Source organism: Patella vulgata, chromosome 7 (assembly GCF_932274485.2).
Source record: "Patella vulgata chromosome 7, xgPatVulg1.2, whole genome shotgun sequence".
NCBI lineage: Eukaryota > Metazoa > Mollusca > Gastropoda > Patellidae > Patella > Patella vulgata.
The window spans coordinates 24,073,862-24,087,488 of record NC_065885.2 but is presented as its reverse complement, the minus strand read 5'-3'; the positions used below and the strand labels follow the sequence as shown (position 1 = coordinate 24,087,488).

The window sequence follows — 13,627 nt, the reverse complement described above, 5'->3', positions numbered from 1 at the left end:
TCTAGATTTAATAATATATTTTGATGGACTTGTTCATCGCAACAATCAATGAATTTGACTGTTACGTTATTAACAAGATAATAGAGAAGATTTTGGTTCAATAATCTGAACAATCCATATAAATATCTAGCAGATCAAACAACTCTTTTTAATAGATTGTTGTGATAACTGGAGTAATTAATGGGAATCGTTGAAATGGAAATGAAATGGGGTTTAACATCCTACAGTTTGCTGTGAGTGAAATTTTGCTCGGGCAGTGGCACTATGGCCTACTCTTATATTAAATTCCAACTGGCAAGGATTCTTTTATGTGCATGTCAATGTATATACGGGACCTCGTTTGTTTGGTTTTTTTTGTATCATCCAAACAACTAGACAGCTGCACTGGTCAGGCCCTCATCCTGCACCACTGACAAGGAGAAACCATGTTGAAATGGACATCACTAATTTGAACATATAAATTCAAGCAAATCTAGGGGATGATTTTCATTTATTCACTGATATTCTATATGAAGTGGACTAAAGAAGAGCATCTTTGCTGTCCCCTAATACAACTCACACTAAACACAATTTCCAATAACGTTAATTGCTACCTAACAAGTTTTAACATAGATAAATGCACTTTCGCACCTCTACAAGTTTCCGTGGTCATAGAGACTTGAAATTTGCATCCATGATCTCAAACCAAATTTCAGCCGAATCGATCAATAACTTTTTATTTTACCGACTTTTTATCTTCAGACGAGATACGAGCTTATCCGTTCGACGCCATTTTCTTTGTTGACTATTTAGACTCGAATAACAAGACACTAAGACGAATTCCGAAACACTGCGCTTCCTGCCTAACACTGCAATTCATAATAATAATAATAATTTTTGTATATTTTAACTTTTGCGCTAAGCCAACATTTTTTATAAACAACTATTTGGCGATGACTAGATGAACTGGCCTTTACATGTGAATATCGCTGTGACCTTGACGTCAAATTTCCCACCAAGATCGAGACCTTTGCTCTTATATGTGCTACGTCCCTATTTCTTGCTGTTTTATCAAGGTCAATGTTCGCCGTGAAAGCAGAGACAACACCCTTCAGAAAAGATAACTGGGTCAAAGTCATGGGCCAAGGTCATGTTACAGAAAACTGAACTCAAAGGCAGTTTTGGGACATTTGACCTTCACCCCATATCCATTTTAAAAGGCCATTATCTTGGCTTGGACCATCGACGTTTACAAATGAAATGAAATGGGGTTTAACGTCCTACTCTTTTACTCTGAACTGGGCTAATGAAGACGGGCATACACCATACAGTGTGCTATGAGGGAAATTTTGCCCGGACAGCGGCACTACGGCCTACTCTTATATCGAATTCCAACTGTCAAGGGATCTTTTACGTGCACGCCAATGTGTACATGGGACCTCGGTTTTTCGTCTCATCCGAATGACTAGACAGCTGTCCTTGTCAGGCCCTCCGTCCTGCATCACTGACAAGGGGGAATCACGCCGGAAAATCTGGATGAACTTTCTCGGCCAATGCAGGGATCGAACACCCGACCTCCAGGCTAGAGAGCCAGCGCCTTACCCACTTAGCCACCGTGATCCCATCATCGACGTTTACCTTTGTCCTGTCACACATTGCTTGGTCAGAAAATGGTCAAACACAGAGGGCCCGTGTTCAAAAGGAAGACAATGGGCATGGTCAATATGAAATTCGTGGTGACATCCGGTCATCAACGCTAATCAACCGTGACCAGGACTTTGACCTGACTCTAAACTTCCCATCGATATCGGTGCCTTTGCGTTTATGTGCGCCATGGCCATATTTCTTGCTCTATTATCAGGGATAGTCCCCCTGAACATCCCTTGCTAATTTCAAGGCTCTACGACCACAGGAACTGGTAGAGGTGCGAAAGTGCAATAGTCCCGATAATTTCCTGTAAACATTTAAGCTGTAAAATACACTAGCTGGTGACGTGAGACTATAGTACCGGTACTTTATATTATAATTAAATTAGATTAAACAAGACAGCTAAATTCTATAAATGATTACAAACACCCAAATGATAAAGTTTCATGACAAACTTTCCTGGAATTGAGAAGATTGGGTATTCTCCATTTAACATGACTTTGAACTCCAAAGAAATCTTCATCTTTTCACACATTTTGCTTCTAAAAGTAAAATCTATTCAGTATACTGATTTTCATTTTTTCTTTTTATCTTGGGTTTTGTCTATAGGTAGAAATGTTCCTTTCCTCTGCATATGGGAGGGTTCACTTACAGATTCATGATCTGTATCCTCAGCTATCCGGTGTCCTTCACTGTCTCTATCATATAAATATAATTTGTCAAGTTCATCTTTCACTTCATTAAAGAAAAAAGGGTCTTCTCCTTTATCATATTTTGGAGGTAAAAGAGCTGCTGCAACATATCGTCTTTCCGAGTTGATAAAATTAAACGTTGCACAAGCTTGTTCCTGAAATACACAAAATCATACACAGACAATTAGAAACAATCTTAAAAAGCATTGGCGAATTTGGTTATCATGGGATACCTCACTATTGATTTCAGTCTCTACAGCACAATAAAACTGATGATATATGTACCTTCTTACCTTGTAAATTTGGTTTTGAGATTTTACCTTTTACAAGCTATCGACAAAAGAATAAATTAAATTAAACTTTACGCTAATTATGCCAACTGTGTATGAAAGTAAATATTGCTAGGATAATGAGGACTGTACCATCAAGACTAAGCTTAAATATAACCCATTAAGAGTTGATAAAGTCCTTAATTATCCAGACACAGGACCTTAGATTGACAAATCACTCAGTAGAAAGAACTTTGATAGGGATAAGGATGAAAAAAATATAAATTACTATTATTGAGACACTGAAAGCTCACCATGTCTCCATGGCAATTTGAATCATTAAATAAAGAAGAATATCTGGCAATATCCCTTTAATATCACATTAGGGCTTAACTATAAAGTGGATGCTGAGATCCACATTAGTGTCATTAGGCAAGACATTTAATTTACACAACTCTATGCAGCTATTTTCGATATAAATTTTTACAAATCGTTTTATATTGCAGCAGCCTTATTTGATAAAGTCATTTGCAATGCATTGTGCATAACATAATATATTCATAACCACAAAGTAAAAACAACTAAAAACTTTTGTTTTAAGATATATCCAGCCTGAGTCACTTTAGTACCCAGGCTGAATCACCTACTCTGTTGTTTCAATAATAAATATACAACAATAACTGTTAGTCATTTCAATCATGCCGAATATTCTCAAAATATTGAAATCTATGTGCATAAATGGTAAACTTACCGTTGGTAAGATTTCTACATTAAGTTTTTTACTTCTTAAAAATCGTATTATATCTGGGTCATATTGTTCTCCACGATCTCCAATACCTATCAGTAATATATCTGTTAAAAAACAAAATGTGAATCAAATCAAATTCAATGTGAATGAAGATATGAGATCACTGGCACTGGTCACTCCTGACATAATGAGCATGGAAATTTGAAATGTGTAACTGCCAATCATGTGAACTTATCTCAAAGATAAACTAAAAAAAAAGAGACTTCTTAAGTTTAACTTAGAACCTCCTACTATAAGGTACGGTAACAGAATTTTGCATGCCTGCTGCTTTTTAATTATCTTTTGGCATAGTTTACTAATGGTATCAAATAGTCCAGTTTATCAGGTCCCTCAATGCCTAACCCCTATAAAATTTTTGGTGTTACATTACAGAAAAGATAAATATTCCATTTCTTTACATTTTGGCATCTGATTTGTACATTCAAACAAACTTTCTTTTTGGAGATTTAGTGAATACTATTGGAGATGAACTTTAAGATGATTGAAGTGAAAAACCCAAGATAAAAAAAGTACATTCATAGAAGTATTGGAAGTGAAATGAAATGAAATGAAATGGGGTTAAACGTCTTACTGTTCTGCTCCGAACTAGACTTGGCTAATGAAGACGGGCATACGCCATACAATGTGCTATGAGGGAAATTTTGCTCGGACAGCAGCACTACGGCCTATTCTTATATCGAATTCCAACTGTCAAAAGATCTTTTACATGCACGCCAATGTGTACACAGGACCTAGGTTTTTCATTCCATCCGAACAACTAGACAGCTGTCATTGTCAGGCAGAAGTATTGGTATTTGCACTTACCTAATTTGGGTTCTAAAAGTGGAAATAGAGATAAAGAGTTTTCGTTTATTTCCTGAGCAGTGTTGATCTGGAAAAATAAAAAAATATATATATATATATATATATATATATATATATATATATATATATATATATATATATATATACACACAGATCATTCATACTTCAATGGACGTATGTAAAATAAACTTTTAAGTCTATGCCATAAGAAGGAAAAATAACTCTTATTACATCTTTTTCTTTTTAAACATGCATTATGCAAGAGCAAAATCTGCTTATTACAAGTCTTTCTTTAGGCCTGAAATGTTATCTAAATTATCAATTAGACATTAATTAACTTATCCAGACCATAATAAACTCTTGATGTCAAGGCTAGCCTTCGATGTTGGCTGGATTAGATTCCTATATGCCGCTAACGGCTATTGATAACTAAATCAATAAAAGCGGATAATCGAGACTATGCTGTTTATATTAATGATTTTAGTAATGATGACCGAGACTATGCAAAAATTTCACACGCTTCTTTCTCGGCTCATAGTGGATCAATTTGACTGAAATTTTCAGCAAATTACCTTTACACTATCTAGTTTTTAACTATTATAGCGAGAACTGTCATCTCTTTATCTTATCTCCCATATTAATGTATCTTTAATTGATTCAAACTTTGAATATAATAAACTGTTGGGAGGGGGGTCTGGCCAACTGGTTTACTAATTCATCTTCACAACAGTAACAATGCCTGATGCTGTTATTTTTTCAACTTTTGGGACAATCAATCAATAAACTGATACGTCTTTATTTTTGTGTTTCATTTTTTCATATGGTATTCATTTTGAACATCTTGATAAAATAAATATCTTACATTCCAGTGTAAAACAGTTCGGGGAAATATGATGCAAGGACCAATAATTCTAAAGCCACTATTAAGTTTGAAGCCACGAGAACTGATTGTCTCTATGTATATAACATCAGAATCTTCTTTACTTAACATATTTACTTCCGAACGCTGAAAGACATCTCCATCAAAATTATGATTACGAACACTAACTCTGGAATAATAAAAAGATACACAATACATGTCAGCTGTGAACCTAACACTGCTATTGTCCTTCACATGTGAGACTCAGGTCTGGCTAATGTCTTAATAATATCCTTTTATTCTGCCAACATGGGTTAAAAATAAGAGGAAAGTACCACCAGTACCTGTTGTGAGACGATGGGGTAAGCTTTTTACTTTAGATATTATTCAATATTATAATATACAACAATGTGATTGTGAATGACAAATTTTCATGGCATCATAATCATGTCATGGAGTGTGGAGTCCACATCGGTATGACTGAGTATCTTGGTTCCTAGAACTAAGAGCACTGCCACAGCAAAAATGATAAACTAATTTCGTGGACTGACTACCGGTATGCATGGACTCAGTAACATCACTTCGATTCTTTACATGTAAATTGTAAGATAAAAACTGCAAGGTCCGAGATATATATAATAATGGTCCCATTTAATAACTATTGCATTATATAACATTTGTCAGCTTTATTTTCTCCCATTGTAAAACTATACACACCGTATTTGAGGCCGAACATTCTTCAGCAATGTTTGGGATATATTTCTTAAAATATTCATGCTTAAAACAGATTTTTTTCGAATGTCCTTCAAGAGAAAATCATTTTGAAAACATTTTGTGACTCTCGAAAAATAATAAATCGTGAATTACCCCCCTTACATTTTCTACAGTAGTCTTGACCATCACATATATCATTGCCACATGAATATTTCCGCCTTAGACACAGCTAAAGGGAGGTAACTACTTTTAAACGGAAATGTTTTGGATTGAGAGCACTACATTTTACTTAACCTGAATTCCCAAAAAGGGATGTTGACGATCTTACTCTTTGTCACGCACAAACTCGGGATCGAACTCATTAATTGCATGGATGTATCAGACCATAGTATGATTTACAAACGCCATCAGCGAAAACAGGTAGATTTTAAACAATAGACTGACTTAGACTATGATTTTGCATGAGCTTAAGATGCATTCAGTGAACTTTAATTGTGTTTTATATACTAGCTTTCTGGTCGACACAAGTAATATGTAATTTTCGTACTGAGTTGTCAATATTATAAAACATCTGAAGGTACAGTCAGCATATCCTTATTATATAAAAATCGTATAAATTATATAAAGCACTAAAATAAATTTATTTGGCTCAGTTCTCTGTATCGGAAATATAAGCTGTTTCCACTCATCAATGGACCTCCGGATTAGTGAGCCATGGCCTCTCAATGGGCAACCGTGGCCCCAAAGATGAAGTGGGGATTAGAAAATTGGATTATGCGAGAGGTGGTCGCTCTTTAATCGATGAGGCCTATAACATTATTGTGAACGCCTGCAGGTGATGGAGACAGAAACTATCTACATAAATTACCCTGGTTCCAGATGCCCGTAAATAGATAGTCAAATACCGTAGTTTCTTCCATCATTAGAAGACAAATAGAACCGTCATTACGATACAGATCTATATCAAATCGATATCAAAGTGTCCCCCTATTGGTTACGAATATTTTGTTATGAAGTATTAATTTATATTGTCGGGATTTCGGCCACAGGGCTTAATATCCGTTATTACAACCATCCTTCAAATATAGCACAAACGACTATGTAGTCAGAAATGACCACTTTCCAGGCTTTTATTTGAAAATATTTTGATATATCAGCCAATTTGTCTTTTCGTGCAGTTTTGTGTGAATTGGGGAATTCTGGTTCTGGAACAACTCGTCTGCATTATGATCAAAAGAGCAATAACACACGTTCCCAAAAATGATCCCCGACCTTTACGTCGAAATCTGTGTCACCTATCCAAATGTTACAAAGATCGAGAAGGCCCACCATTACAACTGTCAATAAATATGTCATTGCAAAAGATAGCTTTATTTGAATTGTTAAAATTTCATTCCAATAATGTATGGTATCTTTTCTTCATAAAACATAAAATCAATACAGACCGAAAATGGGACAATTCCTAATGTGCTTTAATCAATCGTTATGAGTATTATCGATAGTTTCGGCGGATATCTTTAATCGTTAAGATTAACACAGTTAATTTAGTTCATGAAACAGATGGGGGCTCAGTCGAGACTATAAAATTATGGCATCTGATAATAGCGTGTTTACAACCCATGGCTTCACACTATAAAACTATTTATGGAATAACCATTACTGGTTTATTAACATGCAACGTTTCGACGATGATACCCTCGTCTTTATCAAGCAAATGATTAATCCATGGCTTATTGTAAAATGTATTTTCATCAAACCACCGTTTACATTATTTTCAATAAACTTGGACACTGACCGTCAATGTCTGTATTTCTTTGAAAAATTACCAGAACTTCAGACATTTGTAAAAGTAAAAGTGTTCACCACGCAGAAGAAAACACTCTAAATTGACTGAAATCATGAGAGTAAAATTTTTATTATCCATTCTTCGAGCGCAATTAAGGTTATAGATAATAAAATGGAAACACATTTAGATCTCTCTAAAAGACGTCCATTTAATTTCTTAAAACTCAGGTGTTAAGTTCGTATTTCGCTACAGAAAATGCAATGTGTTTCAGTAAGACGTGGTGGACAACATGGTCAAACTATTATTTACTATTAATTACAGTCACAAGTAGTAAAATTTCAGTAAATGTGAAACTTTTACAAAAAAGTGACAAAAAAGAACTGTACTATTACACTGAATAACAAGAAAATCTCTTCATGTTCGAACATTCTACAAAGTGTTTCAGCATGACGGAACAAATAAACCTTCCAACTTTTTGTGTGGTATATTTTTTGACTGACGCGTTAGTCATTCATATTCTTCGTGCTTCTGTAATATACTGAGAGGCAATGAAAGTGTAATATCTTGCAACTCTAAATGAAACATGAGATCGCTATCACGATCACGTAAACACATAACAGATCAATTCTAGCAGTACCCCAGAATAAGGTTCTGTGGAAGATACAACTATTCTGTCAATTTTTACATCTGAACACCGACAGCGCTCCATTGCGTTAATTAAGGAGTACGAGTTCCGCTGAAAGCAGCATTGCAACAAAAGTGGGAAAGCCGTTCAAAGGATTATAGAATATTAATGTTGAGAAGCCATGACAAGACCGGCGCATTACTCGGCAAACCACCGGCCTCCCGTACTGCTGCTACTGCGAGGGATCCACACTGTTCATCGTCGATGAAGACTGTTAGACTGTCAAGTGGCTTTCCGTTAGACCAATTCTGACTCGATGCCGTTACTGACTTTTACGCCTTATGAATACGTTTGATTGTAAAACAAGCTTGCTATGGTAAATGTCCAGTACACCCATTAATCATGTTACAAATCACATTCCAGTTGCATTATGTCACGCCAGCTCTTCCAGTCAAACCAGTGGTGTGTTTTCATTGCCTCTCAATTTTCTAGTGTAGAAATGGTTAAAAGCTATCTGGAACAATGCAGAAATCTTAATTGCTTTGATTACATCAGTATTGTCTTAACATACAACACATAAGCTTGAGGGTGGTGGGGTGGGGAGCTAACCTCCATGGGTTAGAAGCACAATGGTTGCCCTCGCAGGGCACTGGCAATACACAATACCCCACTGATCGTAAGTACACGTAAGTGGTTTATGTATGACGATATAGCCTGTTCAACGTGTCTCAAATTTACAAAAGGCAAATCGTTCGAGAATGATTACTAGATTTGCTTAACGATACGACCAGGGCCGAATTAAGACCGACAGAGGCCCTAAGTACCTAAACGATTTTGGTTCTCCCAATACATAATTCAAAATATAAACAATAATAAACCATAAAAGTGATGTTTATTTTTCAAAGGAAGGTTCGATACACGTCATTAATAATTGAGACAAAGCAGATGTATTAACAGTAAGAAAAGACAAAACAGTAAAAACGAATCAAAACTTCTTAATTTTGTTATCTAACATAGCAGAAGTTATGTGGCGCCCCTTTCTCCTGATGCCCTATAAGCACGTGCTTATTTTGCTTAAAGGGTAATCCAGTCCTGGGCGACGTTGCTCATTTAAGGAATTTCATTGTTGTACGCTACGATCCGGCTAGCCTGTAGACAGTAGTCAATGTTATCAAGATACTTATATCTCGGAATATGGAGAATCACTAGAGCTTCAGATATTTATACAGGACGGAGTTAAGGGGTTCTTTCACTTAGATTTGAGCAGTCTTGTACTCTAAAATATGTCTGGAATTTCTGTTAAGTTATGTCAGTACAATTACCTCGAAACTGCTTTTGGTGAGATTGTTCAAAATTTAAAGTAGCTAAGTCTCTAACCCAATATCATCCAAAGTCTTCGACATGGAAAACACAAATTATTTGTCAATTTAAATCAACATTGAATTTTTTGATCTTACAGGGAAAAGATGGGCTTCTGATATCCAATATTTATGACAAAATAAACATTTTACCATTGGTACACGAATCGTGTACCATAATGCGTTTCAGCGCCATTTGTAACAAAGGACACGAAGAACGAGGTTAGACATATTCCACAAGTCATGCCAACGGTGACGTCGTATTCTTCTCTGGAGAGCATGCGCCATAAATACTTTCTGTGTAGACTGGAATAACCAGACGCTATAGATTGCCATTCGATTTAGACTTCTGGTGTATTTCGCCGAACATAACTGATTAGAAATTACAGTAAAACCAGTAACCACTGAATGTAAATCAGTTTAGATACATTCATATTACATTATTATTTGCGTTGTAACCCATTTGTGTCAATTTCTAGGTCCCAAATATTAGCGATTTAGCTCCTTTAATGAAAATTTATCAGCAATTGTGTCAATCAGACATTAACATGTTGGCATATATCCGTTTAGATGTTCTTAGCATCACGTTTATAAACATAAATCAGTATAGGATAACATGTCAGACCCTTTTCATGATTTCACATTCTAAACATCATGACATACAAAAATCACGCCATACTTCAAAGCACTGGTTACAGCCACCACTATTGAATACAGAAACCTTACAAAATGGTCTTGATTGTTGACAAAAAAAAAACACATAGTAGCCTACATTTATATCTTAGTTTAATGACGGTAAATGGACAGAGCACATGTCTTTGATTTTGTAAATCTTAAAAGAGTATTTGGGGGTCATCGCCGGTTATTACAAACATAATCTTCGATTTGACCCGATTTGATTATTTAGTTACATTGACCAGGCATGTTCAGATTAGATTGCAAGCAGACAGAATCTGATGTAAATATGCAAAGTCATCACTAATGTTTGCACACGAGTCTTATATAAGTTTTTCAAAGTGAACTTCCTGTCAAGTCATCGTCTTATATAAGTTTTTAAAAGCGAATTTAGAGTACAACCGCCAACAGCCCCGACCCCGAACTTTGCCCTCAACTAAGCAGGTACAATTTGCTAACTTGAACACATATTCTTTCAAGCATAATTGGGTCATCTGTTTGACCCTCGAAAATTATTTTCAATGATCAGGAAACATCATACACACCGCCCCCCACTCCCGGCCCCGAACTTTGCCCTACACTAAGCAGACCTCCGTAAAGGAAATTCTCATTAGGCTAAGTGATTTAACTGGATAGTTAAGAAACTCTTATATTTATATTAAATGTCTACTCAAGAATTGTAAAGTGCCTCTTTATTATTATCCCTTAAGACAAGATAGTCAGAGAAAAAAGGGATATGTTCTTGAAAGTTATTCTTACCATGGACATAGTCAATAAAATTGAGAAAAATGAAATCAGACGTCTTCCTCGAACCTTGACCTATCTCTTTGAAACAAATTTTAGTTCACTTTAATTTGTCATGTAATTTGAATTTTATATTGACATGGGTCCAAATTGCACTGCGATAAAACTGAAGGGAATGCCGGAAAACAATGGTAACACTATATGCCCCGGCCATTAAGTGGCTGGGCATAAAAATACACCGGTTTTTAATTTTCGTGTTTTTATAAAAGTATTAACAGATGGACTTTACGCTAGATTAAATCCGGATAACCCAGCGTCCGAAGCGTGACATTGGCATTTTTTCAAAGAATTCCTCGCTTCGATTGGTGTCCGCGACTGTTTCAAGGGAGGTTATAAAATCAATAGGTAAGGAGGTCGAATTCATTTATTCATAGCGACATAGTTATCTCGTCGCACCAAGTGTTCTTTTAATCTCCAAGCTTGTCATTTATATAGACAAAATTGCTTAATCACTAAGAACTGTTTGTTTTGCTAAACCCTTTATTTGCATAATTCAGTAGATCTACAAAATGAAGCTGAAAACCGTTTTGTACCTTATCCGCCCTGATCTATGATATTATGTTATTATATAGATCAGTGCTTATCCGCGGATTTGATTTCTGGCTCTCAATGTGGCTGTTATGTGTATTTTTATACATGCAAATTGTTCACGAAATTCCAATAATCCAAAAATGTCAGAATACAGAACGAACTGGACCCATTTGAAATTTAAAAGAAAACACTTGTAAGGTCACTCGGATAGTTGTGATCTAAAAATGAATAGATATACGATTGTATGAACAGGAGTTGACTCGTATAAATATAGTCGAATAAACCGCTGAAGATGACACCCAGTTGTTGCTGTCGAGCTATTTGGCGCAAAGACAGTCGGCTATATAATATTTGGAATCAAGAGGGGAGATTGTCAGCCCTCAAAACAAAGTAACACATGAAATCCAGATCAAAGTATTTTATTATGTTCAAGTGGCTCTTTTTCTTGAAATATAAAATCTGTCCATTTCACCATCTCATTAATTTTAGCAAAATGTTTTCAGAAACTTCCACATTTCGCGCCAGCCCCCGGTTTTTGCATGTTGGCAAGCTCTCGCGTCACTACATTTAGTTTGTTATTTGTTATTTTGGTGTGGTTTAAAGGAGAGGGTTTGATATTTTTGGTGTTATTGTTATTCAACCACTGCCTGCCTCTTTAAGATAGTTCTCTAATTCTAGAATGCACCGTCTTTTTATCTCTTTCCATTTTATGTGATAAGGTATATTTTCACACATGATTAGATTTATTCATTGCTGTTTATTATTGTTGTATACATAAATAAATTTATCACCCAACAATACATTCTACAGTAGATATCGCGTGTGTGATAAATTTCATAATCTACTGCGATATCTCCTGAGGAGATATCACTAGGAGATATCGCTTTACGTGAATTTGATTGGTCAGTTGACTTGAAAAGACACTACTTTTTTTATTTTCAAAGAACAATTCCTTTTTTATTAAAGGTAACTCTTTTTTTTTATTATTAAAAATGAACTATTTTTATTCAATTGACCTTGATAGAAACACTGGGTCAATATAAAGGACTTTGCAATGGTTGAACTGCTGTCAAAAAATGATTTATCACTACGCCGTAATGTAATCAAGTTCAGTAAAAGTGAAATCTATAGCAAAAAATTATATTTATTTATTTTTGCATGTACTCATTTTTTTTTCGATAAAGTAAAAAAAAAAAAGACTCGTAGGAGATTCTCTATATATTGCGAACACTATTATATTGACATATTACAGAGTTGCCACTTTAAATGGGAAGTTCCGGAAATATTTCAGGGAATAAAACTGAATAATTTGGTTGGAAGACTCTTGCAAACTAGCCAAAACGCTGTGATACTTTTTCAAGGAAATACAAACCTTCAGATTTCATGTGGGGGTGGCCAAACGTCCCAAAATTCCCTACCGCGAAACTGCCTGGATAACCATCGATAATATATAGTGGTAAGAGAACATCGTTATTATCAAGTCACTTATATAATTAGAGATTGCGATTCCATAAATGAGTTACCTAACCCATTTAAGAGACGGTAAATAGGCCTTGTTGTCTGATTGTTTTCATTTCGATTCCGGTATCCTATGAAATATGGCACGGAAACTGGGACGGTCCCTTTAAATATGTTAAAAGTTGATAATAATATCCAAATTCATTTGGACAGCCACATTATAAACTGAACAAAAAACAATATTTCATTATGGAACCTATACTGATCGTCAACGCATTAAATAGTCTATCCAGATTTCACGTCCCAGATCGTTATAAACGCATTTATATCAATGCACCGGATATAAACCAACATTTCGTACAAAATCTTCGCAGCGTGTTGATAACACAGTTCACATTTCATTCCAATGCGTTTTAAACTTGAGCCGAGTGTATGTGGCTACTATACGGACAACTATAGTTTTGACTCGATCCCTTGATGCTGTCGGTATAATATACTAGCCAATGAAATCGTCGGTTCTAATGCGTATTTTGGGATTTTTAAATATTAATTAGAAATCTCCGTTTGGTTTGCTAAAATGACTCAGCGTATTTCTCGTCCTAAATTTGGAATATATGA

General features: G+C 35.4%; 1 protein-coding gene across 1 annotated transcript; it reads right to left on the bottom strand.

Moving 5' to 3' along the window:
* Nucleotides 1-5,910, bottom strand: LOC126827222 (NADH dehydrogenase [ubiquinone] 1 alpha subcomplex assembly factor 3). The gene is made up of 5 exons (XM_050556462.2): nucleotides 5,776-5,910; nucleotides 5,062-5,248; nucleotides 4,200-4,266; nucleotides 3,339-3,439; nucleotides 1-2,473 (listed from the first exon to the last, which is right to left on the bottom strand). The coding sequence occupies exons 1-5, from the start codon at nucleotides 5,832-5,834 to the stop codon at nucleotides 2,201-2,203; spliced, it is 687 nt and encodes a 228-aa protein (XP_050412419.1). The 5' UTR covers nucleotides 5,835-5,910; the 3' UTR covers nucleotides 1-2,200.
* Between the last annotated feature and the right edge of the window lie 7,717 nt (nucleotides 5,911-13,627).

Excerpts from the sequence above, each read along its gene's own strand:
- LOC126827222 (XM_050556462.2), bottom strand. The coding sequence starts at position 5,834 with ATGAATATTTTAAGAAATATATCCCAAACATTGCTGAAGAATGTTCGG. Across the intron at positions 5,249-5,775 it reads AATGTTCGGCCTCAAATACG|AGTTAGTGTTCGTAATCATA; the intron begins GTGTGTATAGTT and ends TTATTATTCCAG. Across the intron at positions 2,474-3,338 it reads ATGTAGAAATCTTACCAACG|GAACAAGCTTGTGCAACGTT; the intron begins GTAAGTTTACCA and ends TGTGTATTTCAG.